Genomic DNA, 27,685 nt, shown 5'->3' with positions numbered 1-27,685 from the left:
GGAAAATAATATGGAGCCAGTGTGTGGCACAGTGGGTTAAGCCATCACCACCTGCAATGCTGGCATCCCATATGGGCTTTGAGTCTTGGCTGCTCCACCTCCAGTCCAGCTCCTTCTTAATTCACCTGGAAAAGCAGCGGAGCACAGCCCAAGTACTTGGACCCCTGCCACCCACGTGGGAGACTCGAATGGAGTTCCTGGCTCCTGGCTTCAGTCTGGATCAGCTCTGGTCAATGTAGTCATTTGTTTTTTTAAGGAATAATAATAGGCTGGCGCCGTGGCTCAATAGGCTAATCCTCCGCCTGTGGCGCCGGCACTCCAGGTTCTAGTCCCGGTCGGGGCGCCGGATTCTGTCCCGGTTGCCCCTCTTCCAGGCCAGCTCTCTGCTGTGGCCCGGGAGTGCAGTGGAGGATGGCCCAAGTGCTTGGGCCCTGCACTCCATGGGAGACCAGGAGAAGCACCTGGCTCCTGCCATCGGATCAGCGCAGTGCGCCGGTCGCAGCGCGCCGGCTGCGGCGGCCATTGGAGGGCGAACCAATGGCAAAAGGAAGGCCTTTCTTTCTGTCTCTCTCTCTCATTGTCTACTCTGCCTGTCAAAAAAAGAAAAAAAAAAGAAAAAAAAAAGAAAAAGAAATAATAATAATGTAGGGGAGACATTTGACACAGTGGCAAGACGCTGCTTGGAACACCTGTGTCCCATTTCGGAGTGTCTGATTCAAGTCTTGGCTCCACTCTAGATTCCAGCTTCCTGCTAATTCTCAACCTAGGAGACAGCAGATGATGGTTCAAATAGCCAGAACCCTGCTGCCAGTGTGGGAGACCTAGATTGAGTTTCAGCCTCCTAATCTGGGCTTGGTACAGCCTTAGCTACTGCTAGCACTTGAGGAGTGAACCAGAGCTGTCTTTCTGTCTTTCAAATAAATTAAATAAAAAATAAAAAGAAAATAATAAATTATAAAAGAAATGGACTGTAGAGTAATGGAGAGAAAGGGGTAGGATGATCAGGAAAGGCCTCCAGTATCTGAGCAGGGACCTGAGCTAAGACAGCCTGTGAGCCATGCACATATCTAAGGGAAATGTGTTCCAGGTAGAAGAAGTCCAAAAGCCCTGGGGTACAGCATGCTTGACTGCCGGTAGAACAGCAAGGAGACCAGTGTAGCTGCTGCTGGATGATGATCAAAGGGTAGCAGATGAGGTCAGAAGATACCCTAAGGCCTCATTAATAGAGTGACTATCACTGACCAAATTGGAACACATTTGAGAGGAGAAGTGAGTGTTACTAATTACTCTCCCAGGACAACCCACATAACCTGGGTCTGTCCCCAGCAAACCTTACTCACAGGCCATCCAGAGGACCTTGGATTGTATTCTGAGGAAGCTGGGAGGGCACCAGAGGGTCCTGAGCAGGGAACAGTGACAGTGGCCTGCCTTGCCTTTCAGTGGGGTCACACTGGCTGCTGAGTGCAGGGTGAAACGGTAGAAGCAAAGTGAGCGGATGGAGGCTGAGTCTCGGAGTGTGGAGGTGGAGAGGGCAGAGGGAGAAGTCCTCATCTGTGGGCGGGGACAGTGACAGCACTTGCTGAGGCATCGGATATGGAGAGAGGGTGAGTGAGTAGAAAATTCCCCATCTGGGCAGCTGGAAGCCCAGAGCTCCCGTTTATGAGATGGGGAGCGGAAATCAAGTTTGGCTTCAGACACTGTGAGATGTCTCTCTGATATCCAAATGGTAGAGGAAGCCAATGAGATGGGAGAGCAGGGGCAGTCGGGGCCGGACCCACGGGGGCCACCGACACTGGGGTGAGGGTTGAAAGGACCAGATGGGATTTGCTAGGTGTGAGCACGGATAGGAAAGAGAATCGCCCTGGATTAACCCCAGGGTACAGAACTGAGTGTTTAAAGGCAGGAAAAGCAGTGATTTCAGGGGATTCATCACTTTCTGCAAGATGCAACGTGACTTAGAGAAGATAGTGCTTGTTTCAGGGATCTTCAGAAAGTTCACAAAGGATGCATGTTATGAAAATTCTATACATGGATTGCAAAACTCTTGATCTCAAAATAAGTTTTTTAATAAAAAAAAAATACTGTCTGAAAGGCAGAGACAAAATTCTGCCTGGTTCACTCCCCAAATGCTTACTCCAAAGCCAGGAGCCAGGAACTCCATCTGGGTCTCCCCTGTGGGTGGGAGGGACCCAAGCACTTGAACCATCACTTGCTGCCTCCCAGGGTGTGCATTAGCAGGAAGCTGTACTTGAGAGTGGAGCCAGGACTCTAACCCAGGCATTCCAATATGGGATCTTAACTTCTGCTTCTAACATCCATCCTTAAACTTACCTTTTATTTATTATTATTATTTGAAAGGCAAAGTTATAGAGAGAATGGTGGGTATGGGGAGTGGCGGGCGAGAGAGATTCTTCCATCTGCTGGTTCACGCCTCAAATTGTAACAGCTGGGGCTGGTGCAGGCTGAAGCCAGAAGCCTGGAACTCCATCCTGGCCTCCTATGTAGGTGGCAGGGGCCCAAGCACCCCAGGCCATTCCCTGCTGCCTTCCCAGGCACTTCAACAGGGAGCTGGATCATAAGCAGAGTGGCCCAGACTCGAACCAGCATTCTGATATGGGATACTGACATCTCAGGCAGCAGCTTAGACCCTGGTGCCACAAAGCTGGCCCTTAACTTATCTTTTAATGGAATTTCCATGAACTTTTTGCAGTGTTCTGGTGTGTTACTTTTTTTTTAAAGACATATTTCTCTCTCTCTCTCTCTCTTTCTTTCTTTCTTTCTTTCTTTCTTTCTTTCTTTCTTTCTTTCTTTCTTTCTTTTTTTTTTTTAAGAGAGAGAAATCTTCCATCCGCTGGTTCACTCTCCAAATGGCTGTGATGGCCAGAGCTGGGCTGATATGAAGCCAAGAGCCAAGAGCTTCTTCTGGGTCTCCCATGAGGGTGCAGGGGCCCAAACTGTTGGGCCATCCTCTGCTGCTTTCCCAGGCTCATGAGCAAGGAGCTGGATCGGAAGTGGGGCAGCTGGGACTCAAAACGGTGCCCATATGGGATGCCAGCCCTGCAGACAAGGGCTTTAACCCACTGTGCCACAGCACCAGCCCCTGGTGTGTTACTTTTATTTTAGAAAAGAGCTGGAGTTTCTGGGTTGCCCTGTAAAATCTAGGTCTCCTGAAGGGCAGAGATTTTTCTCCATTCTCAGACCCAGCAACTCCACCAACCCCGTAAAGCCGTGTCAAGACCTGGGTGTGAAATCAGGCCCAGATGTGCCCGGGTGGTGATGGCAGAGCTGTCGGCTGTGAGTTATTAGTGCCTGCCCTGGGCTGATTCCCTGGCCTCTGCTTCCAGCCCTCCATGGCAGTGGGGCACCATGGCCCTGGCTTCACAGGGCTATGCTGAGGATTAACCAGGCCGTGGGAGCCTGTGGACTTTGAAACCAAACAGAACTAGTTTGAATCCCAGGTCTGCCACTGCAAGGCTGGCGCAGATCACGTGAACTCTTTAAACCTCAGTTTTAGCATTAGGAGCATGGGGAGAATAACACCTCATAGAGTTGTTGTGAGTGGAATTGAAGAGATGTAAAATGCCTGGCAGAGAGGAGCTGATTGATAAACAGTAGCTAATACAGTGAAGACTAAAGGAGCTGCCTGTGGCCTCATCCACTTTGAACGCATGTTAGTTGACTTCCTTTGTGGACACAATTCATCTTTCCATCAGAATGATGGGAGTGGGGCGTGGGGCGACAGGCGTGGAGACAGTGAGGGGCTTACCTCAGTCACACAGTTAGAAAGCAGTGGGCAGGGAGTCAATCCAGATCTTGCTGGCTCTGAAATTGGTTATATTTTTTTTCCTTCAAAATTGCTGGCTTAGGAGAATATTTTTGGGGGCCAGTGTTGTGGCATAGCAGGTAAACTGCTGCCTGCAATGCTGGCATCCCATATGGGCACCAGTTTGTGTCCCAGCTGCTCCACTTTCTTTCTTTCTTTTAAAAATATTTATTTATTTGAGAGGCAGAGGCAGACAGAGAGAGAGAGAGGTCTTCCATTAGCTGGTTCACTCCTCAAGTGGCTGTAATGGCTGGAGCTGGGCCAATCTGAAGCCAGGAGCCAGGAGCTTCTTCTGGGTCTCCCACACAGGTGCAGGGGCCAGGAACTTGGGGCATACTGCTTTCCCAGGCCATAGCAGAGAGCTGGATCGGCAATGGAGCAGCTGGGACTTGAACTGGTGCTCATACGGGATGCCAGCACTGCAGGTGGTGGCTCTACCTGCTGTGCACAGCGCTGGTCTCCCAGCTGCTCCACTTTCAATCCCATTCCCTGCTAATGGACCTCTGCCACCCACATGGGAGACTTGGATGAAGCTCCTGGCTTTGGCCTGGCCCAGTGCTGGCCATTGCAGCCATCTGGGGAGTGAACCAGTGAATGGGAGATCTCTGTCTCTTCCTCTCTCTCTGCATTTTTTCCCCCCTATAGTATGCATTTTATGTGAACTTTATGAAGATGCTGTTTATGGATTTTAAAATATTGTGCACCAAAATACTTATCTTTTTTTTTTACTTCAAGATTTGTTTATTTGAAAGTCAGAATTACAGAGAGGGGAAAAGAGAGAGAGAAAGAGAAAGAGAGATCTATCCACTGGGTGACTCCCCAAATGGCTGCAATGGTTGAGGCTGGGCCAGGCCAAAACCAGGAGCCAAGAGCCTAATCCAGGTCTCCCATGTGGGTGCAAGGGCCCAAGCACTTTGACCATCCTCTGCTGCCTTCCCAGGTGCATCAGCAGGGAACTGGATTGGAGTGGAACAGCCAGAATATTAACCAGCACTCACGGAAGGGTGAGAGAGGCGGCCCCTCACTATGCCACAGCACTGGCCCCTCAAAATATTTATCTTTTAATTCCATTGCCACAAAATTTTGAGGCCTCCTCGCATGTACTAGATGCTCAGTAAATCCATCTTGCTCACTGCCCACAAGGCTTCCTCTTGAAGGGCTGCTTTTCAAAGTTTCCCACTATGAGCCATTTCGTGCAACCATCAGGACTCAACCGATCCAAGAAGCCAATTCAAAACAAATAACAGACCGTGCAGCCTTTGTGAGAAACCCGTGTCTGTTTTGTACAGCAGTGAACTCTAGGGAAACCTAGCTCAGTGCCTTTGCCCCTCATGGGAATGCATTTGCAGCTTACCCTACAAATCTCCTACAACACTCTGAAAGATGGAAAAGATATTCCCCTAGGATCTGGGAAAGCTGAACAGTTAACAGCTTCCCAAGGGTTTTCTGTATTACTGGGATACTGACAGTTATCACGGGTCTTTAAATATCAAAGTTTATGCTCATGAGGCTTTTTAAGAAAATCCAAGTTCTCTGTGCCTCAGTTGTCTTCCCAAGTACCTCAAGTGGGAGAAAGTTCCAGAAATTGTGTAGGTGCCATGCAGGTAAAATGAGAGTCACACAGATCAGAAGGGTTGAGTGTTAAACTGTTGGCAGCATGCGGCTCAGTGTAGTAAGTCTCCCTCTTGCTTTTCATGCTTGGAGATTTCTCATAGCGATGACTCCCTCTCCAAAATGTTCTCTCTCTCTCTTGCTTTCTTTGAGGGTAAGGATCAGAGTCATCTGTCTCTTCCTAAACAGGTTTTTTTTTTTTTTTTTTTTTAAGATTTATTTATTTATTTGAAAGGCAAAGTTACAGAAAGGCAGAGGCAGAGAGAGACAGAGAGAGAGGTCTTTCGCCTGCTGGTTCACTCCCCAAATGGCCACAGCAGCCGGAGCTGTGCTGATCTGGAACCAGGAGCCAGGAGCTTTCTCCGGGTCTCCCACGTGGGTGCAGGGGCCCAAGGACTTGGGCCATCCTCTACTGATTTCCCAGGCCAGAACAGAGAGCTGGATCAGAAGAGGAGCATCCGGGACTCAAGCTAGTGCCCATATGGGATGCCAGCGCTGCAGACCAGGGCTTTAACCCACTGTACCACAACGCTGGCCCCTCCTCTTACTTTTCTATAAGATTTGTCCCTGCAGACATTGTACTGGAACTTTGTGTACTGTATGGATGGTAAGAATCATTCAGGAGTTTAATTGGCCAGCCCAAGAGTCAGTATGTCAATGCACTTGTGAAGGTACAAGCAAACCTACAGAAATCAGCTTAGGGAACTGTGACCAGTGGTATCTGAGGTCAAGCAGCTTTGCTAACAATTGCTCTGCTGTTCCATGAACACATTCTGATTTGTGCGTGTAGAAAACAAACATAAACAATATCCACCACGAGAATATTTCAGGCATGGAAAGCCAAGACACTGTGGCAAAAAATGGCCTACATGAAAGATCTCTGTGGGTGAGATCCCAGTGGAAAGAAGGGGCCATCAAAGGAGGAGGCACTTTTCTCTGAAGGGAGGAGAGAACTCACACTTTGATTATGGCCTTGCCTAAATAAGGTCAGAGTTTGTGAACTCAAGAGGCTTCCATAGCCTTGGCAGCTCATGACAAGAGCCTCCGGTGATCACTGACATCATAAATAAGAGTGTCTATTGTTAAATCAACAACAGGAGTCACTGTGCACTTGCTCCATGTAGGACCTCTGTCCTTAATGTGTTGTACTATGAGAATTAACAGTAAAACTGGTCTTCAGACAGTACGTTATACTTTGTGTGTCTGTGTGGATGCAAACTGTTGAAATCTTTACTTAGTATAGAGTTGATCTTCTGTATATAAAGATAATTAAAAGTGAATCGTAATGAAGAATGAGATGAGAGAGGGAATAGGAGGTGGGATGGTTTGGGAGTGAGAAGGTGAGTATGGGGGGAAGAACTGCTGTAATCCAAAAGTTGTACCTATGAAATTTATATTTAGTAAATAAAATAAAATAAACCTTAAAAAAACCCAAAAAAAACAAACAATATCCACTGAGCTATTGGTGTTCCTACTTGGCTTCTTTCCCCTCCTGAGCCTGAATTCCTCTTTCTTCTCTTTGTTCATTTATTTTAAACAGTAGATGTTAACCAAGTAAGAATATTTTTTCCCATGTAAAGTTAAAGGATAGCATAGCAAAGTAGTATTTAGTGTGTTTGTGCATATCACTATTATGTATGTTAGAATTTTTTAATATTAAAACAATTTTTAGGGACAGCGCTGTGGTGTTGTGGGTAAAGCTGCCGCCTGCAGTGCCAGCATCCCTTATGGGCACTTGTTCAAGTCCCAGCTGCTCTGGGATAGCAGTGGAAGATGGCCCAAGTCCTTGGGCCCCTGCACCCACGTGGGAGACTCACAAGAAGCTCCTGGCTCCTGGTTTTGGCTTGGTGCAGCTCTGGCTATTGCGGCCAATTGGGGAGTGAACCAGTGGATGGAAGACCTCTCTCTCTGCCTCTGCCTCTCTGTAACTCTGACTTTAAAATAAATAAATAAATAAATAAATATTTTTAAAACGTGCCAGCATTCAGCCTGCATGAGCTGTGACTCAGCACGGTGCAGTGATCCCATTGTCACAGGTTGATGTTGCTGCAATGTCCAGTTGCCCTGATGGGTTCTAAACTCTTACTTGCTTCTGTACCAGACACACTGCAAACAGCAGTTTCTAGGGCACCCAGCAGCTAATCTGTCTCTGAAGCTGGGCAATGTTGACACTACTGATTTCCGCACCAGCTAGTACATAAGGACATCTCTGTCCCCCAGGGAAAGGTTTACCTTGGGTCCACTCAGAAGTTCTGCTTTTCCCTGTAACCTGCTGGCTGGGGTTGCTCCAGTCTGGCTTTCCCCACACAGCACTCTTCTTTGTAGGTGTTCCCAAACACAAGCTTTGCCACCTTGTTTCACCCAGGAGCATGGCAGCCTGGCCTCCCTTAGCCTTCAGCCTCACATTGTTTTTGCAGTTTAGAGGAGCATGTCACACTCAAAGAACTGAATGTAGGAACTTTTTTTCTTTTCTTTTCCTTTTTTTAAATTTTTTTTTATTTTTGACAGGCAGAGTGGAGAGTGAGAGAGACAGAGAGAAAGGTCTTCCTTTTGCCGTTGGTTCACCCTCCAATGGCCGCCGCAGCCGGCGCGCTGCGGCTGGCGCACCGCGCTGATCCGATGGCAGGAGCCAGGTGCTTCTCCTGGTCTCCCATGGGGTGCAGGGCCCAAGCACTTGGGCCATCCTCCACTGCACTCCCTGGCCACAGCAGAGAGCTGGCCTGGAAGAGGGACAACCGGGACAGGATCGGTGCCCCGACCGGGACTAGAACCCGGTGTGCCGGCGCCGCAAGGCGGAGGATTAGCCTAGTGAGCCGCAGCGCCGGCCTCTTTTCTTTTCTTTTCTTTTCTTTTCTTTTCTTTTCTTTTCTTTTCTTTTCTTTTCTTTTCTTTTCTTTTCTCTTCTCTTCTCTTCTCTTCTCTTCTCTTCTCTTCTCTTCTTTCTCTCTCTGTCTTTCTTTTTAAAGATTTCTTTCTTTGAAAGCTGGAGGAGGGGGAGAAAGAGAGGAAGAGGGAGAGGGAGACACAGAGAGAGATTTCTGTCTGCTAGTTCACTTCCCAAGTGGCTGCAGTAGCAGGGACTGGGTTGGGCTGGGCCAGGTGGAAGCCAGGAGCCAGGAACTCCATCCAGATCTCCCATCTGGGTGTCAGGGGCTCAAGTACTTGGGCCAACTTCTGCTGCCTTCCCAGGAGGCATTAGCAACCAGGAGTTGAACCAGTGTTCCAATGTGGGATGCTGGCATCACAAGCTATGGCTTAACTGCTGTGTCATAAGGCTGGCCCTGAAAGCAGGATCTTTAGGAGATATTTGAATACCCAGGTTCATTGCAGCATTTGTTACAATAGCCAAGAGGTGGAAACAACCCAAGTGTTGGTGGATGAATGGATAAACAAAATGTAATCTACGCATACAATGGAATATTGTGTAGCCCTCAAAAAGAAGGAAATTCTGCCATGCTCCATGGATGAACCTTGAGGGCACAATGCTAAGTGAAATAAGCTGGACACAAAAGAGCAATGTTGTAGGATTTTATGTCTATGTGATCGGTGGAACAGTGACATTCGAAGAGAAAGAAAGTAAAGCAGCAGTTGCCAGAGGCTGGATGAGGCAGCGAGGGAAGTTGTACTGATTTTCAGTTTGGGACGGTCAGGTTCTGGAGATGGATGGTGGTGATGGTTGCCTGAAAGTGTGGGTGTATGAGCACTTAATCCCACTAAACTGTACACTTAAAAAAGGTTAAAATTGTATATTTTGTTTATTTTATTTTTATTTTTATTTTTTTATTTTTTGACAGGCAGAGTGGACAGTCAGAGAGAGAGACAGAGAGAAAGGTCTTCCATTGCCGTTGGTTCACCCTCCAATGGCCGCCGCGGCTGGCGCGCTGCGACCGGCACACCGCGCTGATCCAAAGCCAGGAGCCAGGTGCTTCTCCTGGTCTCCCATGGGGTACAGGACCCAAGCATTTGGGTCATTCTCCACTGCACTCCCTGGCCACAGCAGAGAGCTGGCCTGGAAGAGCGGCAACCGGGACAGGATCGGTGCCCCGACCGGGACTAGAACCCGGTGTGCCGGCGCTGCAAGGCGGAAGATTAGCCTAGTGAGCCACGGCGCCGGCCTATTTTATAACACATACACACAAACAGAAATCTAAACATTGAATTTGAAAAAGAAAAAATGCCCAAGAGAAAGTGCTATGTTAGAGGCACCTTCAGGTTCTACCTTTTAAAAAATTTAGATTAATTTATTTTTTTATTTATTGAGACACACAGAGAGAAAGAGAGTCTGACCTTCTGTCCACTGGTTCACTCCCCATATGGCCGTAGCCAAAGCCAGGAGCCAGGAGCTCCATCCAGGTCTCTTACATGGGTGCGCGAGCCCAAATACTTGAGCCATCATTTTACTGCTTTCCCAGATACATTAGCTGGGAGCTGGATCAGAAGCAAAGCAACTGGGACTCAAACTGGCGCTCCTAATAAGGAATCCTGGCATCACAACTAGTGGCGTAATCCACTGGGCCGCAGCACTGGCCCCCAGCTCATCCCTTTTTCATTGGTGCCCCAGTGGGTGTCTACAGGGTGCTGAGACGTCCCCGGAGCTGGCTGTTAATTTCTCAGCAGTACTGGGCCAGTGTCTCTGGGTCATTCAGCCTCCAAACCAAAAGATGCCTAATTCCTCTGGCCCGTCCCACAAACCCTCCTTGTCATTCATTCATTCATTCGGCCACTCCACATGCATCAAATACCTGACTTACACAGTAGGAAAGTGAGGTCAGAGCCGGGTCATTTAACCCCTCTATGCAGCTGGGATGTGTTAGAAGTGGTAATAGGAACTCATTTACACAGTGGGGATGAAATCGTGAACATGACCTAGTTTTTCTGCCTGCACAGTGCTTTCAATCCTTTCCTACATTAGGCTGGATTGGTGTTCTCTCCCAAAATGTGAAACTCACTTAACACAAAAGCCACGGCTAAGTCCTGTGTTGTGATACACCAAGCCTTGGGCGGAGAATCAAAGGCCTGGTCCTTAACATTGGCTTCCCTTCGACATTAGACCAATCAGTTAAGGTAGCTGTGGGTCTCTGTCCTCATCAGCAAAGTGGAAATGATGCATGGGCATTGGGGGTAAAAATGAGAATGAGACCAAGAATATAAAAGCTCTGGTGTAAAAACAGCAGGTGGGCCGTGGTGGGCTGGGGCTTCATCCACACAGCACGGCCCTTGGCCCTTGGCCCGGGCTAGGCCTTGAAGTTCCATACGTGTCCTGTGCTGTGAGGACAGGGAAGGTGGAATGCCCGTGTTCCTGTCTAGGGGAGCAGAACGAATGACTCCCGTTCCCTCTCCTCCCCGAGAACAGGTTACACAGCCTCAGCGTGGCTTTGGAAAGTCACCTTCATCAGACCTTACACACCTAGCCACTGGCAGCCCCCCGATCAGATAATGCACCTCATTTGTTTTTTTGGTTTTTTTTTTTTGACAGGCAGAGTGGACAGTGAGAGAGAGAGAGACAGAGAGAAAGGTCTTCCTTTGCCGTTGGTTCACCCTCCAGTGGCCGCCGTGGCCGGCGCGCTGCGACTGGTGCACCACGCTATTCTGAAGGCAGGAGCCAGGTGCTTCTCCTGGTCTCCCATGGGGTGCAGGGCCCAAGCACTTGGGCCATCCTCCACTGCCTTCCCGGGCCACAGCAGAGAGCTGGACTGGAAGAGGGGCAACCGGGACAGAATCCGGCACCCCGACTGGGACTAGAACCCGGTGTGCCGGCGCCACAAGGCAGAGGATTAGCCTATTGAGCCGTGGCGCCAGCCGCACCTCATTTGTTTTTAAGCCTGATGCAGTAAAGAGAGGGAGCTCAACAAGATGCTTAAAAGAGTTGTTGTTCCAATAGGGGCATCAAGTGGGGAGAGGGCCGGGCGGCAGTGGCTCCTGGCTGCTGGGCCCAGCCTAGCCCCTGTGTGGCACTAGAAGACTTCCTTGTCCTCAGAGACCCTACCTCTCCCTCCTTCCCTTGGATTCCATTGCTTTTTCATTCAACACACAAAAGAGTCTGTGTAAGATACTTGTTAAGAGATTGAGGGGGGTGGGGGTGGGAGGAGAAGCAAACAAAACAATGGGAGTCAAACCTCAACTCTGTTATTTAGAGGTGGTAAGGTCCTGGGCAGATATGTGTCCTCCTGATCACTTAGAACCTCAGTTTTCTCATCTATAAAATAGGGGCAATGCTCACATCCACCTAAAGGATTGCTGGGAAGACGACATGAGATGAGTATGTCAGGTGCTTAGCACAGTGACTGACCTGGGTGAACGTACATTAGTTAGCTGTTTCTGGTTTTGTGAATGCACCTGCTAGAGGGTATGGAGAGAGCTTTGTAAACAATATTCTCCCATATTCTTTCGACATCCTCCTGTAGTCACAAGTCTTGCTTCTTCCTAATTAACAGCTATTATCAAGTTGTTCCCACTTCTCCTCTATCTCATTAGCTGGCTAGGTGATACTCTCTTCTCAAAAATTTTTTTTTGAAATTTGTTTGAGAGGCAGAGAGACACAGGGAGAAACAGAGATCTCCCATCTGCTGGTTTACTTTGCAAATACCTGCAACAGCTGTGACTGGGCCAGGCTGAAGCCAGGAGCTAGGGACTCAATCCGGTCTTCCACCCGGTTGGCAGGGTCCCAGCCATGTGGGCCATCACTTGCTGCCTTCCAGGGTCTGCATCAGCAGGAAGCTGGAGGCAGGAGCTGGAACCAAGACTCAAGCCAGGCACTCTGGTGTATGGGATTTTGGCAAAATGCCTGACACTCCGTTCTCCTTTTCAAAGCCGTGCTCCCTGCTCTATTCTCCCCTTCTAGTGGTTTTTTTTTTTTTTTTTTCATTCTAGTTTCCATTCTCTTTCTATAAAGCCTTTTCTACCTGCAGGCCTCCACCTACAGAAAAATGTTCTTATTCCTAAGTCAGGATGGAGGCCCCTCCTCCCAGCTGGAGGAAGAGAATTCCTGCTTCCTTCTTCCACCTGAAAGAGAAATAGACCAAAAGCGCACAGGTGGTAACTCCCTGCCAGGCTGCCCTCCTGCATGGTGCCCTGGGGGAAATCAGACCTGCAGGCGGGGTCTGGTGATGCTTAGGTGCCCTCTTACAGCATCAGGGCTTTCCTGTATCTATGTTGCTTCTCGGCAGCAGTTCCCTAATCCCAGAGAGTGTTTGCAAAACATTTCACCCGAGGTTTCTGCAAATCTGGAAAATAGAAAATCAGTGAAGGGCCAGCACCGTGGCGCAGTAGGTTAATCTTACGCCTGCGGTGCTGGCATCCCATATGGGTGCCAGTTCTAGACCTGGCTGCTCCTCTTCCCATCCAGCTCTCTGCTATGGCTTGGGAAAGCAGTAGAAGATGGTCCAAGTGCTTGGGCCCCTGCACCCACATGGGAGACTGGGAGGAGGCGCCTGGCTCCTGGCTTCGGATTGGCGCAGCTCTGATCATTGCGGCCATTTGGGGAGTGAACCAAAAGAAGGAAGACCTTTCTGTCTCTCCCTCTCACTGTCTGTAACTCTACCTCTCAAATAAAAATAAATAAATAAATATATATTTTTTAAGAAAACCAGTGAGCACCATCAGACCACGAGCAGCCAGTGAGCCGGGCTGCCTAGTGTGTGCCTGCTTGTTGCATGAGGCAGCATCAGCTTGTGCATACCCTGCATGCGGGCATGAGTCTGAGTGCAGGGCACATGCACGTGGCACAGCATGCTGGTGCTTTCTCTTGCTGTGAACGTTGCTCTGACTGTACCCAGGACCTGATGGACCTGAACGTTTCCAGGTGTGCCTTGCCTGGCTATCACAGTAGTTAACGGAGAAGTCAGGATGCAGCAGGTGCTCAAGAGATACCTGGGTGCTTAGGTCATTGGCTCGTTTACTTGTTTTCCCCAGCCTGCTCGTTGCTTACTCCTGACCACCGCTAAACCTCCTCTTTGAGACTCCAGAAAGGAAGCGCATGGACCACATACCCTCTCCCCATGCAAAAGCTGTCCTTTGTCCCAGTCCAGAATGAAGCTGGGCTGGCGTGTGGTGCAGCAGGTTAAGCCACTGCTTGCAACGTTATCATCAGAGCACCAGTTCGAGTCTGGCTTCTCTGCTACCGATCCAGCTCCCTACTAACGCCTGGTAAAGCACTGGAAGATGGCTCAAGTACTGGGGCCCTGCTACTCATGTTAGAGACCAGGATGGAGTTCCAGGCTCCTGGGTTTGGCCTGTCCCGGTCCTGGCCATAATGACCACTTTGGGGAGTGAACCAGCAGATGGAGGATCTCTCCGTTTCTCTTAATCCTTGTCTTTCAGATAAATAAAATAAATCTTAAACAAAACAAAACAAGAATGACAAGCCTTGTGGATTTGGAAAAGTCAGTCCCAACCCGGCCGGGGGGTGGGGGGAGCACAGAATCCTGGAAGACCTCTGGGGCCGCCAGGGGAGTACAGCACAGCGCCCCTTTGGGGAGCTCAGGCCAGCGCACTCCAAATTCCCCTCGCACAGGACTGTGTGTGTGAATGTAATTGTCACCCTGCTGATGGGTTGGATTGTCATTTATTTGATAATGATGATACCCAAGGGGTGAGCCATGGCCTGGGTAAATTTCCAGGGCCCCTCACTGGTCAGATTCATAGCTTGGGGAATGGAAATTCACTGAGTCAGGCCCTTGGTGTCTCCACGTCCCCAGAGCAGTGGCAACAGAGTAGAAAGGGCACTGCTCTCCCGTTCCAGCTCCTGTCTCATCTTTGCCCTTGGTTTTGTGCTTTAACCTGGATGTTTGGGTGAGCAGAAAGCACTGCCAGTGGGGCTGAAGACCTGGGCACATCCCTGGCAGGGGCTCGGCTGCCCTTGGTTGGGCCCCCTTTGGGCAGCACCCCCAGGGCTGTAGGTCCAATGTCGTGTGTGTGCAGCTGGCAAGCCCCGGCTCAGGTGCAAGCTTGCAGGAGGCTCTCGAGATGCAGGTGGCTGATCTGCAGGTTCCTGGGCCTGGCTCTGAGCAGCAGTGGGCCTGCCGGGCTGGCGGGTGGGGGCCAGGAAAGGCCTTCTGAAAGGGTATTTCCAGAGATTAATGGAAAAATTCAATTAGAACGTAAGTGTATTTTGGTGCAAAAATTTTTTGAAACCCATACTGTTTTTTCATGATGTGCATTTCCTGTGACCTTTGAGAAGATCCCATGGATCTGCTCATCAGAGCGGTGCTAGGGAGACCTTAGCTCTCATCTCTCTGCTGCTCCCATGCCCCCTCCGCTCCCACTTGCACTGCGGACACCTGTGCTGTGAGGGACAGTGAGATGGAGCTGAACAACCCCTGAAACGCTCCCCCCACCTCCTGCCCCGCCGCTGTCCACAGACACACAGCTGGATCGTCCATGTTGAGAAGAAGGCTCTGTAACCAGGGAGAGGGTGGCAGGAATGCTCCCCTGTCCGCTTCTCCAGCTGTTTGGGACTACATATGGGCCTCCACACTCCCTGCTTGCATTTCCTAGGCTTATATGGAGCAATGTTAGTGGCCAAATTTGACAGTAAAGAACTGAACTGGTTTGAGGTGTGTGTGTGTGTGTGTGTCCGCGCATGCATACGTGTGTGTATGTGTGTGTATAGGGATAACTGGGGAGGAGACAGGAGAGCAGGGATAGGCTGCTGAGTATATGGGCACCTGACACCAGCTGGTCATGGGTGAGGATGGGCGTGGACAGAAATTCCCAAGCACACTCAGTATGGAGCAGTGGAATTAAGTACACAGTCTTTTGTCCTGGGCCCGACTTTGGCCAGTTGCTGACTTTGTGACTTTTGGTAACATTTGAAATTCCTAAGCCTTGTCTTCCTATATGGTATTTACATTAAATAAAATAATTTGTTTATTTGAATACAAATAGGCATATGTATAAATAGGCATAAGTAAATGCAAGCCTAACCCATAAACATCACTTGTTAGAGTTACATTAATAATAATAGTTATTGCATCAAGTTCCCTGGGGTGTCATGGAGTGGAAAGGACAGGTTTAGCCACACAGCCCTGTCTCTGCCTTAGCGACTCCTCCCAGGTGACCCAGCTCTGACGGTAGTGACTGTCTCCACCCCTTCGGGTTTCTGCTGAGGCCCAGGCCCTGCTGGCATCCAGCCACAGCAGCTCTGCCTGCCGAGAAAGTGTGACCTGACTCCCAGGAGCCGTCCCAGGACAGACCCATAGTCCCTGCTTTTTCTTTTTGGCAGGTGTGGAGCTGAGCCCCGGGGGTCACAGCTGCTTTCCCTTGACAACTCCTGCCCTCTAGGGGCACAAGGGCCGGTCTCTGAGCAGCGTCACCGGCTTTCATCACCTTTCCTCATTCCGGTTTGAGTCTGTTGGGGGAGAGTTCTCCATGCAGACTCTGGGGCTCCTTAGCTGATGTACATTCACCTTGGCTCTGTCGGTAACGTGTGAAAGCAGCCACCCCAGGCTCCTCCTCCCCCACCTTCCTCCGGCCCTGGAAAGGCCAAGCCCTTCCCCTCTGGCCCCCGGGAGGTGCAGACCCCGTATCATGGAGCTTTGCCTCAAGGCTGAGACAGAGCTGCAGGAACACCCTTGGTGTGGTCTCTGCCTGCTGGGTGCTACCCACCACCAAGGGTTCTATTTCTGTTTCAGTCATTACTTTCCTGTTGGCATTCTACATTTATTACGTCTCTGTTCATTGCTTACTTCCCAAATGCCCATGACATCCAGGAACTGAACCCAGGGAATCTGATGTGGGACGCAGGCATTCTAGCCATCATCCTAGCCAACAAGTCAAACACCTGACCCTGCTTGGCATCTATGAGCTGTTTGCAGGCTCCCTATTGATGTAGAGAGCTGGCTTTTGTTGGGAGAGGTGGCCAATCCTTCTGCTCCACTCCTTTACTTATGGACCCTGCTGTGTCTGCTGAGTGACATCACAATCCTTTTCCACATGAGCAAGAAGTAAGACGTGGGAGTGAAGGGTGAGGTGGATCTAAGCCATTTGGGGCTGCTGGTGGTACTCTCAGTGTAGACCAGTGGGTGATTTGAACAGACCTTGGGGATATATTGGGCTCCCTCGCTGTTCACCATGAAGTCATGTGCGAGTGCACACTTGTTATCTTCTCCTTTACAATGGAAGAAAACAGCACGGTAGGGGCCAGCGTTGTTGGACAGTGAGTTAAAGCGCCACCTGCAACCCTGGCATCCCGTGTGAGTGCCGGGTCTAGTCCTGGCTGCTGCACCCACGTGAGAGACCAGGGTGGAGTTCCTGGCTACTATCAGTATCGCCTTCATTACAGTTAATTAGGAGCAAAAGCAGTCTGTCCAGCCATGTGCCTTGTAACACACCTTCTTGGACATTGATAGAGGTTTAAATCCATTCTTCGTTAGGCCGATTTGGGGAGGATTTTCTGATAGTGGGCCATGGCTCGGGTATGGGGTGGGGGGCCAGCTTCTTAGTCCAGGATCTTTTTTTAAGCTGTCTTTCTTTCTTTCTTTCTTTCTTTCTTTCTTTCTTTCTTTCTTTCTTTCTTTCTTTCTTTCTTTTCTTTCTTTATTCCTTCCTTCCTTCCTTCCTTCCTTTCTCTCTCTCTCTTTCTCTCTCTATTTCTTTCTTGGAATTATTTGAAAGGCAGAGTTACAGAGGGAGGGAGAGACAGAGATCTTCCATCTGCTGGTTCATTCCCCAAATAGCCACAACAGCTAGGCCCAGGCCAGGCTAAAACCAGGAGCCTGAAACTCCATCCAGATACTCCCACATAGGTGGCAGGGATTCAAGCACTTGGGCCTCTTCTGCTGCTTTCCCAGGCGCATTAGCAGGAAGCTAGATAGGAAGTGGAGCAACTGGGACTCTAACCAGCACACATAAGGGATGCCAGTGTCACAGGCAGTGGCTTAATCCATTGTGCCACAGGCCCAAGTCCAGGGTCTTTATTCCTGGGCTTTAGGACTTTCTACCTACATGCAAATTTAGTCTACACCCACGTGTAGTTGAAAGCACTGTGGAATGTCTTGTCCCTAGAGGTGGAGTTGGGAGTTACAGTCTGTGACACCCACACCGGCCTGAGCCATAAGGGGCTTCCTTCCTCTCTCAGCCTGATGCTACACAGAAAGAGCATCAGGCCAGGGGTCCAGAGAGATAGAAGCAAGTTCCAGAGCTGCACCATCGTGATGAACCATAAACAGAAGAAGCTTCTGTGCATTGAGTGCGTTATCGTGTTCCAGGCTCAGAATCCTTGATGTGGGTTATCTTACTCATTCTGTGACCTGAGACTAATAACTTTACCTTTCTGTTTCTGTGTCTTCAATTCTAGAATGGAGATGACAGCACAGAACAGGGAGGTTGAGAGGAAGCAATGAAATAATGCATGTGGGAGTCGTTGAGAAAAAGCACAAAGGGATGTACACACTGTATTTTCACCAGCGAGCCGAGATGGTGATCTTCAGGCTTTGGAAGAGCCTGCGCTGCGCGGGGGAGGGGTGTTGGCAGTGCTCCAGCTGATGGTGAATGTGATAGCCCAGCTTTGTGAGGGCAGAATATGAGGCCCATGGTGGTGCTTTATCTGTCACCTGAGAGCTGAGTGTCTGTCTCCTGGCACAGATGTGACACCTGTTGCAGGAGAAACGGGCCCTGGCAGCTGGCCCTGTGGGAGGAGAGGTCTGGCCAGGAGCAGCGGGAGTTTGCTTACCAGAGGGCAAGTGACAAGTGTCAGTAGTCAAATCTGTACACCTTTAGGTTCAGTTTCCCCTGGGGGGCCGAGCAGTGACAGGGTAGTGTGGAGACAGACAGCAGTAGAGGAAGTATGCAAATACAGAGCGCAGTGCCAGGCCCATGTGTGCTCTTAGTGACTCTGGGGCAGCAGTTCCCATGAACAAAGAGGAAGGGTTAGTCACTAAAAAATTTTTTTAAATTTATTTATTTGTTTGAGAGATGGATGGGCAGAGAGAGAGAGAGAGAGAGAGAGAGAGAGAGATCCCATCTGCTGGTTTACTTCACAAATCCCCGTAATGACTGGGCCAAAACAGAAACCAGGAGCCAAGAACTCCATGGAGATCTCCCACACGGATAGCAGGGACCCAACTACTTGAGCCATCACCTGCTGCCTCCTGGAGTTTCCATTAACAGAAAGCTGAAGTCAGGAGCCAGAGCCAGGTATTAAGTTAAGGGGCCAGTGCTGTGGCGTAGGGGGTAAAACCTCTACCTGCAGTGCCGGCATCCCATATGGGTGCCAGTTCAAGTCCCGGCTACCCCACTTCCAGTGTAGCTCTTTGCTATGGCTGGTGAAAGCAGTAGAGGATGCCCCAAGTGCTTGGACTCCTGCACCAACATGGGAGACCCAGAAGAAGCTCCTGGCTCCTGGCTTCGAATTGGCCCAGCTCTGCCAATTGTGGCCATTTGGAGAGTGAACCAATGGAAGACCTCTTTCTCGGGGCCAGTGCTGTTGCACAGTTGGTAAAACTGCCACCTACGACATTAGCATCCCATATGGGTGCCAGTTCGAGAACTGGCTGCTCCACTTCCAATCTAGCTCTCTGCTAAGGCCTAATTAGTAGAATACGGCCCAAGTGCTTGAGCCCCTGCACCCACATGGGAGACCTGGAGGAAGCTCCTGGCTCCTGGCTTCGGATCAGCTCAGCGCTGGCAGTTATGGGCCATTTGGGGCGTGAACCAGTAGATTCTCCCTCTGTGTGTGTCTCTCTCTGCGGAGGAAGGCACTCACCCTGTGTCAGACACCACACTAGACCTGGCTCGGGTAATCCAATCCTCACGGCAGTCCTGCAGAGCAGTTGTTTTGATCTCCACCATCAAGATGAAGAAACCAAGGCCAGAGAGGTTAAGTTACTCACTCAAGCAGCTGCAGTTTGTGATTGGTAGCTACACAAGTAGCTAATTCCCACACCAAACCCTTGCTTATCTGTCTACTACATCTGTGAGCTCTGTGGAGAGATGTTCCAGTTCCTTCCACCACTGATGGCTCTCCCAGGTTTCCAGATATCTCAGAGCCACCCGGGTCACCTGTGGCTCAGGGGCAGGGTCCCTCCCCGCAATCGCCCTCCATTCCCCTTAGCGGATCTGTCCTTGGCCAGGTGGAGTGCTACCTCCTACTTCCTGTTAGAGAGGAATGGACCGGCACATGCCATTCAGGACTATTGCAATTGAGGAGGGAAACTTCATTGCACAACTGAGCTCAGTCCTGGATGTGGCAAAGCCATCTGGGAATTCACAGCAGGGTGAGGGGTCAGGATGGATGGGGGGATCCTTGCTAAACTGGCCTTACAGGAATCTTGCTGAAGGCAGGGGTGGGTGATGGGGAACTGGATGAGATGTGGAGGGTGATCACATGTCAAGGGTGGAGGGAGTCTTGCTAAACTGACTTAGCAGGATTTTTGCTGAAGACTGGACCAAGCAGGCCCAGGACAGGGTGCAAGGATGGGGCCTCTGGGGTTGGCATTGTGGTGCAATGGGTTAAGCTGCTGCTTGCAATGGCAGCATCTCATGTTGGAGTACGGGTGCAAGTCCCAGTTGCTTCATTTCCCATCCAGTTCCCTGCTAATGTGCCTGGGAAAGTAGGAGGTGATGTCCCAAGTACTTGGATCCTTGTCACCCACATGGGAGACCCAGATAGAATCCCAGGGTCCTGACCCAGGCCTGGCTGTTATAGCCACTTGGGTAGTGAACCAGCAGATGGAAGATTTTCCTTTCTCTCCCTGTCACTCTGTCTTTCAAATTGCCACCCACCAGGCCCGTGTTGTGGTGTAGTGGGTTAAGCCCAAATGGGTGCCGGTTTAATTCCTGGCTGTTCCGCTTTCAGTCCAGCTCCCTGCTGATGCATCTGGGAAAGCACCAGAAATGACCCAAGTACTTGGGCCTCTGCACCTACATGGGAGACCTGGATGAAGCTCCTGACTTTGACTTGGCCCTGCCTTAGCCATTGCTGCCACTTGGGGAGTGAACCACTGAATGGAAGAGTCTCAGCCCTCCCTCCCCCCATATCTCTGCCTTTCAATTAAATAAATCTTTTAAAAAAAAAAAAAAGGTTTATAAATTGCCACCCACGTGGGAGACCTGGATGGAATTCCAGGCTCCTGGCTTTGGCCTGGCCCAGCCCTGGCCTTTGCACCCACTTAGGGAGGGAACCAGCAGATAGAAAATCTCTGTGTGTGTGTCTCTCTCTCTGTCACTCTGCCTTTCAAATAAATTACACGTTAAAAAGAAAAAAAGCACGAGGCCTCCTTGAGAAGAGGCTGTGAGGAGCCCAGCATCTGGCCCGGGCGTTGCATCACTTCCCTGCAGACACCAGGACAGGGGAGCTGGGGACCCACAGTAACAGCTGGGGGCCTTTGCTGTGACTTCCAACAGTCAGAATTGGGCTGGCGCTGGAAACCGTCCTCGGAGAAGGAATATCCCTCTGAGACGCACCTCAGCTCCCGCGGGTGGGCAGGCAGCGTTTCCGGGGTGCCCCCACACAGCCTCCTCTAGGAGGAGATGACCCGATCACTCATGTGCAGAAGTGGGGCAGGGCCTGTCCTGTGACTCACTCGTCCCCCAGGCACTGGAACCTCCGAGCACCGACCGGCAGCTCCTTGGGGCAGAGAAGGGAGGTGGCTTTTACTTTGGCTCAGGGTTTGAGTAGGGATTAGCAGATAATCAAATGGCATTCCCCTGAGCTCATCTAAAAGTGGAGGATGTAGGTCTGGGGACACTTTAACCATTTTTATTTATTTTCATTTTATTTGAGAGGCAGGGTGAGAGAGACAGAGAAAGAGACAGAGACAGTGTGCACTCCTGGACACTGGTTCACTCCCCAAATGCACGCAACACCCAGGGCTATGCCAGGCCAAACCCCAGGAGTCCAGAACTCCATCCAGTCTCCAAGTGGTGGGGCAGGGACCCAAGCACTTGAGCCATCACCTGCTGCTCCCAGGATGTGCATCAGCAGGAAGCGGGATGGGAAGCAGAGGGACCGTGGCTGGAAGCAGGCACTGGGATGTGGGATGCAGGTATCCCAGGCAGTGGCCTAACTGCGTGCCACATGCCACTCCCTGGGAGCATTCCCTTGCTGTCTGCCTCCACTCCCTGTCTTTTCACCTCATCTTATGGACCCCAGCGTCCTGCTTCCTCGAACACACCCTGTACTGGGCTCGGGGAACCTGCTCCTGGCTGCCACTGCCCGGCTCGCCATGGAGCCAGGAGAGACTTTGACCGCAGGAGTCCCTGTGACCCTCACACGGGCAGAGGCTTTCTGTCCATGCAGAAACCCCAGGCACAGGTGCCCACCGAGGCCTCTGCCCCAGGAGTCCTCAAAGTGCGGGCCATAGCCTGCCACGGGAGACAGGTGAGAGAGCGCTAGTGGGTGAGAAGGGGGCGCTCTGTCCCAGCCCTGGCACCACCACAAGGAGCGCTGATGTTAAGCTCTGCGTTCCTCTTTGCCCTCTGTAAGGTGGGAGTGATCAGACCTGGCCTGTCCCACGGGAGTCTCAGGGGCTCAGACGGGGTCACGCCTCTGAGGTACATGCAGACAGAACCACCCCGCCCCTGCATTTCAGGCTGTGTGCCCCATCCCATCCCCTCCCGCAGTCCCTTCCCAGAACACCTCTACAGCATCCTCCTTCCATGATGGAGTGTGGGCTTCCTGTGGACTGTGCTCTCTGTTCCGGGTCTGGCTGGCCGGGCAAGGCTCGGTTGCTGCTCCCACAGGGGTTCCTGTGACCCCTCTGTTTACTGCCAACTATGGGCTCCCACTGGTTGATGACAGTCAGTTTCAGTCCTTGTGTGCAGGGCCTACCACAGCGTCATGAGGACATCTTGATGAAGCTGTTGGAGAGACAGTAGCAGCTGTCCACTTGGGTCTGGGTCTTAGCCTTGGCTATTTGCTGAGAGTGAATTGATCAGTCACGTATCTAGTCCGAGTGTCGTCTTCCTCCTCTGAAATGAGGCCCAGGTGATCCTAGCTCCTGATGGTTTCTGTTCTCGGTTCATGCCCAACAGTGGTTTGGCCCCAACTTGCTCCAAGTCCAGCAGGCGCCTTCCAGGCTGTGACCCCTTCACAGCAGTGCAGCCCCCCCCCCCCCAAGCTCTTTGCTTGTTTGTGAATGCATGTGTGTACTCCAGCCGTTTCTTGCTCCTCCACCCACCCAGTCGTGCCGTGGTTTAGCACCTTGCTTTCTCAGGTGTGTGTAACAGCTGGATCTGGGGCAGGCATCCCGGTCATGCCCAGACTGCAAATCAGTATGGGAGTCGCTGGGCCTCGCATCTTATATCTTCAGCTGTTTATAAATTTGTTTGACAAGCACCAAGTCCCAGGCCCCTCCTTTCCTGTCTTCCCCAACTCTGTTTCTATCCAGAAGCCTGGGGACGAATGGCGAGGCCGGAGCAAGGCCACCCCCCAACACCCCCCGAGTAATCCCCTGCTGTTTCCCTGGACAGGGACTGAGCCGGAGGCAAGAGAGTGCACACTCCCTTCACAACTGCTTCTCCCCAGCAGCTCTGGGGCAGCCGGGGCAGCATCAGTGGTTACCAGGACAGTGATCCCTGTTCACCAAGCCAAGTGGCTGGCTATAAGCTCAGTTCCTTGCTTTACCCTATTCACCTTTGACCCTGGTCAAGTCTATAATTGCTTCCTGCTCCCCCTTCGAAGCTGCTGTGTGAGGAGGGTGAGGAAGAGGTAGACGAAGGGAAGACGGCTACCTCCGTGATTCCGCCCCCACCCCCGGCAAATTGTGCAGATTTATGAGGCCTTTGAAGTGCTGTTGACCTTGCTTTCCTTTTCTTTCTCTCCCATAGGGTATGGCAGTTGGAGAGAACTGGCCAAGGCACTGGCCAGCAGGAATATCCCGGCTGTGGACCCACATCTCCAGTTCTACCGTCCCCAGAGGCTGAATCTCAAGGTGCGGGGCAGGGCCGGCCTTTTTCCCTGGGTCCTCCCGCGCTCCAGCCTGTGGTCTGGGAGGCACACACCCTGGAATCCTAGCCTGGCATCCGGCATTTCCCAGCTGGGCCACTCTGGGGCTTCCGTGCGCCTTAGCCACACGGTTCAGTGTCCTCCTTGTCTGAGCTGCTCCATCTCAAACTGCATGTCCTACTTTTAGATTCTTTTTTTATTCGAAAGGCAGAGTTAAAGAGAAAGGAAGAGACACAGCAGAGTGGAGTGGAGGGAGAGAGACAGAGAGAAACTTCCATCCACTGGTTCACTCCCCAAATGGCTGCAGGAGCCAGGAGCTCCATCTGGGTCTCCCATACGGGTGGCAGGGGCCTAAGCACTGGGGCCATCTTCTGCTGCCTTTCCAGGTGCAGAGAGCTGCATTAAAAATAGAGCAACCGGGACTGGAACCGGTGCCCATTTGGGATGCTTGTGTCACAGGCGGCAGCTTAACCTGCTGTGCCACAACACCGGCCCCTGTCCTACCTGAGAGAGGACACTGGGTGCCAGCTGCAGGGAGTCAGAAGATGTGGCAGACAGACCCTCTTGGCAAATGGCTGGGGCTGCGATTGCTGAAGCGCACTTCCGTGGGCCAACAGTCCCTGGTGAGGCTGATGAGGGAGACTGGGGTTCAGTTCTGTCTGAGACTGAGCCTAGAACAGAAATGGGTCCGCCTGACAGGGAGGGTTTGGGGGTGTCTCTGAGGGGCTCCCACCTGTTGGGACAAGTGAGTCATTGTGCAGGGCCTTGAGGGATAGAGAGGAAGAAGGAGTCAAGAGCCCGCGCACAGGGGTCCTGATGTAGTTAGAGCTTTTGTCAGGGCAAGGTTGAGAACATTGAGGAAAGCCAAAGCAGCCTGGAGCATGCACTGCACGGAGGTGTGAGGTAACCGAGCAGCAAGCCTGCCCCTTCGCAAGCTTCCCCGGGGCAGGGCCGCAACAGCCATGGCTAGCAGGAAGCTGGAATCTGGCGGCGAGCCGGGGCTGGAGCCCAGGCACTTGGCTAAGGGATGCGGGGCTCTCAGGCACTGCCTTCAGTGTGTGCCCCACGCCTGCACTTGCCTGGGCCCCCGCCTGGTGTCTGGCCCTCAGGGTCTCACCCTGGTCTGCTCACCAACTTCATTCATTCTCCCTCTAGGACCAAGAAGTCGACCGAGATGGGAGCAGCAACAGGAGCTACCTGAAGTGGAACAAGCCTGTCCCCTGGCTCTCAGAGGTGAGGGACTCTCTTCTGTCCACCCTGTTCTTTGACAGGGCTGAAAAATAATCCTTACAGGCAATTTCAGAGCGCTCCGGAAGCTTTCTTTGAATGGCTGTCATTATTGAGAGTCTTCACCCCTGGATTCTAAGCTCATTCGGTTTTCTTCCCAGAGAAGAGCACTAACATTAGCTGAAGACCTACTGCGCGCCAGGCCTTGCGTGTCATCTCATGCCAGCTTCATGGCCCTGGAAGACAGTGTGATTCTCCTTATTTCGTAGGTGGGAAAAACAAGACTGAAGAAAGTGACTTTCCTGACCACCTCAATCCCCAATTTTTTTTCCCTCTTCTAGAAAATCAGAGACAGAGAAACAGACAGTAGAGTCATCTGCATCCCACTCTAATAGTGCTTGGGATCTTGGTTTAACTTTGCTTTTTTTTTTTTTTTTTAAGATTATTTATTTGAAAGTCAGAGTTACGCAGAGAAAGGAGACACGGAGAGAGAGAGAGAGAGAGAGAGAGGTCTTCTAGCCAATGGTTTACTCCCCAATTGGCTGCAACAGCCAGAGCTGCGCCGATCCGAAGCCAGGAGCCAGGAGCTTCTTCCCAGTCTCCCATATGGGTGCAGTGGCCCAGGGACTTGGGCCATCTTCTACTGCTTTCCCAGGCCATAGCAGAGAGCTGGATAGGAAGTGGAGCAGCTGGGTCCCAAACCGGTGCCCATATTGGATGCTGGTGCTTCAGGCCAGGGCGTTAACCCACTGTGCCACAGCGCCGGCCCCTAACTCTGCTTCTGGTCCAGTTTTCTCCTGATGGATGTCCTGGGAGGTAGCAGGTGATGACTGAAGTAGTTGGATCCCTGCCACTCATGTGGGAGATCCAGCTGGAGTTCCAAGCTCCTGGCTTCAGATGTGGTTGTTGCAAGCATTCTGTGAGTGAGCTAGTGGATAGAAGATTCTCTCTCTCTGTTTCTCTCTCTCTCTCTTTCACTCTCTCTCTGTCACTCTGCCTTTGAAATAAATGTACACACACACACACACACAAAAACAAGGCAAAAAAAAGCAGAGCTGTGAGTCCAGGAGCTCTGATGTGTGCATGCTGGCGTCCCAAGCAGAGATTTAACCATTGTGCCAGATACCTGCACCCAACCTCCAGTCTTAAAGATAAGCTCTCCAACCTATCTTTCTTGGACTACCAAGTCCCGTAAGATTTCCAGAAGTCGTTGTTAAGAAAGTATGAAAAAGCAGCTCCATCCTGCATCCCTTTCTTGGAGATGTGCCTTGGGAAGAGTCCGAGTTCTCCGGTCTGTGTAACTTGGTTTAGCTCAGCATGTCCCACGTTTATTTGCCCCTGAATTACTTTCTTCTATGAGACAATATTAATATTTTCTGAAATGGGTGTTCTAAGGAAACTCTGCCTTAGAAAATTCTTGTCGGAAGTAAATGTGAGCCGACGTCATCATAAGCATCAAGAAAGCTTTTATCTACGGAGGCTTTGACAGCAAAGAATCGCAGGCCCAGGGAGTTAATGAGCATGCGCGGGGAGGCCTCGAGCCGCTGCGTGTGCCAGGACTCCGGCGTAGCGTGGTACTTTGGCCGTGAAGGGAGTAAACTCGGTTTTCCCGGGTTACGACTCGTCTCTTAGGCTTGGGGTCTGTGGAACAGGTTTCCTTGTCTTGGCTGAGTGGCGTCGGCCCGCCTGTGGTCTGTTACCCATGCCCATCCCACAGCTTGAACTCTGCGGCCCGCATGGTTTTATTTCCAAATCACCCCCTTGTTCCGGGGCAGGAGTGCAGGAGCAGCATTATACAGCAGGTGATGACAGGTTATCTGCACCGTGAAGCCGCCTCCAACACTGGCACACCTGTGCCAGGTGACATCATCAGGTCATTATGCCCCACCCCACCTGGAGAGAGTATGTTGGAAATGAGTGGCCTCAAAGATTATTTCGTCTGGGAATCTAGATTTCTTTCTTTTACGGACAGCTTGAGTCACTTTTCTTACTGAATCAAGTATTTTGAAAGATTGTAGACATGTAACATTCAGTGTTTATGAATAATTTCCCCAACGTTTAAGTCACTCTAGGGTATATGAATATAAATGAATATATAATGAAACGAAAATAGTGAACATGTAAATACTGATTAAATAGGATTAACTTTTTAAAGAAATATTTAATATTTTAGTAAGTTTGTATGGCCTTTTAGTATAAATGAGTTGATTCCCTTTTTTTTTAAAGATTTTATTTATTTACTTGAAAGGCAGAGTTACAGAGAGGCAGAGGCAGAGAGAGAGAGAGAGAGACAGAAAGAGGTCTTCTGGCCAGCGCTGTGGCTTAACAGGCTAATCCTCCGCCTTGCGGCGCCGGCACACCGGGTTCTAGTCCCGGTTGGGGCGCTGGATTCTATCCCGGTTGCCCCTCTTCCAGGCCAGCTCTCTGCTATGGCCCGGGAAGGCAGTGGAGGATGGCCCAAGTGCTTGGGCCCTGCACCGGCATGGGAGACCGGGAGAAGCACCTGGCTCCTGGCTTCGGATCAGTGAGATGCGCCGGCTGCAGCGGCCATTGGAGGGTGAACCAACGGCAAAAGGAAGACCTTTCTCTCTGTCTCCCTCTCTCACTATCCACTCTGCCTGTCCAAAAAAAAAAAAAAAAAGAGGTCTTCCAGCCAATGGTTCACTCCCCAGATGGCTGCAACCGTTGGAGCTGTGCCAATCCGAAGCCAGGAGCTTCTCCCAGGTCTCCCACGTGGGTACAGGGGCCCAAGGACTTGGGCCATCTTTTACTGCTTTCCCAGGCCATAGCAGAGAGCTGGATCAGAAGTGGAGCAGCCGGGTCTTGAACCGGCACCTATATGGGATGCCGGCACTGCAGGTGGTGGCTTTACCCGCTACGCCACAGCGCCGGCCCTTTTTTGTTTCTGACAGAGACAGATGGCACTCCCATCCACTGGTTCACTCCCCAGCTGTCCCAGCCAGCCAAGGTTGAGGTCAAAGACAGCAGCTGGGTGCTCAGTCCAGGTCTCCCCTGTGCGTGGCAGGGACCCAGTTCCTTGAGCCATCTCTGCTGCCTCTCAGGGTCTACATTAGCAGAAAGCCAGAGTCAAGAGTGGGAGGTGGGACTCGAACCCAGACACCCTAAGAGGGGACATGGTC

General features: G+C 51.1%; 1 protein-coding gene across 1 annotated transcript in view; it reads left to right on the top strand.

The window, feature by feature from the left end:
• Window positions 1-27,685, top strand: part of B4GALNT3 (beta-1,4-N-acetyl-galactosaminyltransferase 3) — a 108,572-nt gene that overhangs the window by 55,127 nt on the left and 25,760 nt on the right. The window contains exons 2-3 of the mRNA XM_062195421.1: window positions 23,201-23,304; window positions 24,474-24,551. Of these exons, the coding sequence (XP_062051405.1) occupies window positions 23,201-23,304; window positions 24,474-24,551 (182 nt within the window). The remainder of the gene's footprint in view (window positions 1-23,200; window positions 23,305-24,473; window positions 24,552-27,685) is intronic.

The sequence above is a fragment of the Lepus europaeus genome, chromosome 6 (assembly GCF_033115175.1).
Source record: "Lepus europaeus isolate LE1 chromosome 6, mLepTim1.pri, whole genome shotgun sequence".
Taxonomy (NCBI): domain Eukaryota; kingdom Metazoa; phylum Chordata; class Mammalia; order Lagomorpha; family Leporidae; genus Lepus; species Lepus europaeus.
This window is presented reverse-complemented; position numbering and strand designations above follow the sequence as displayed.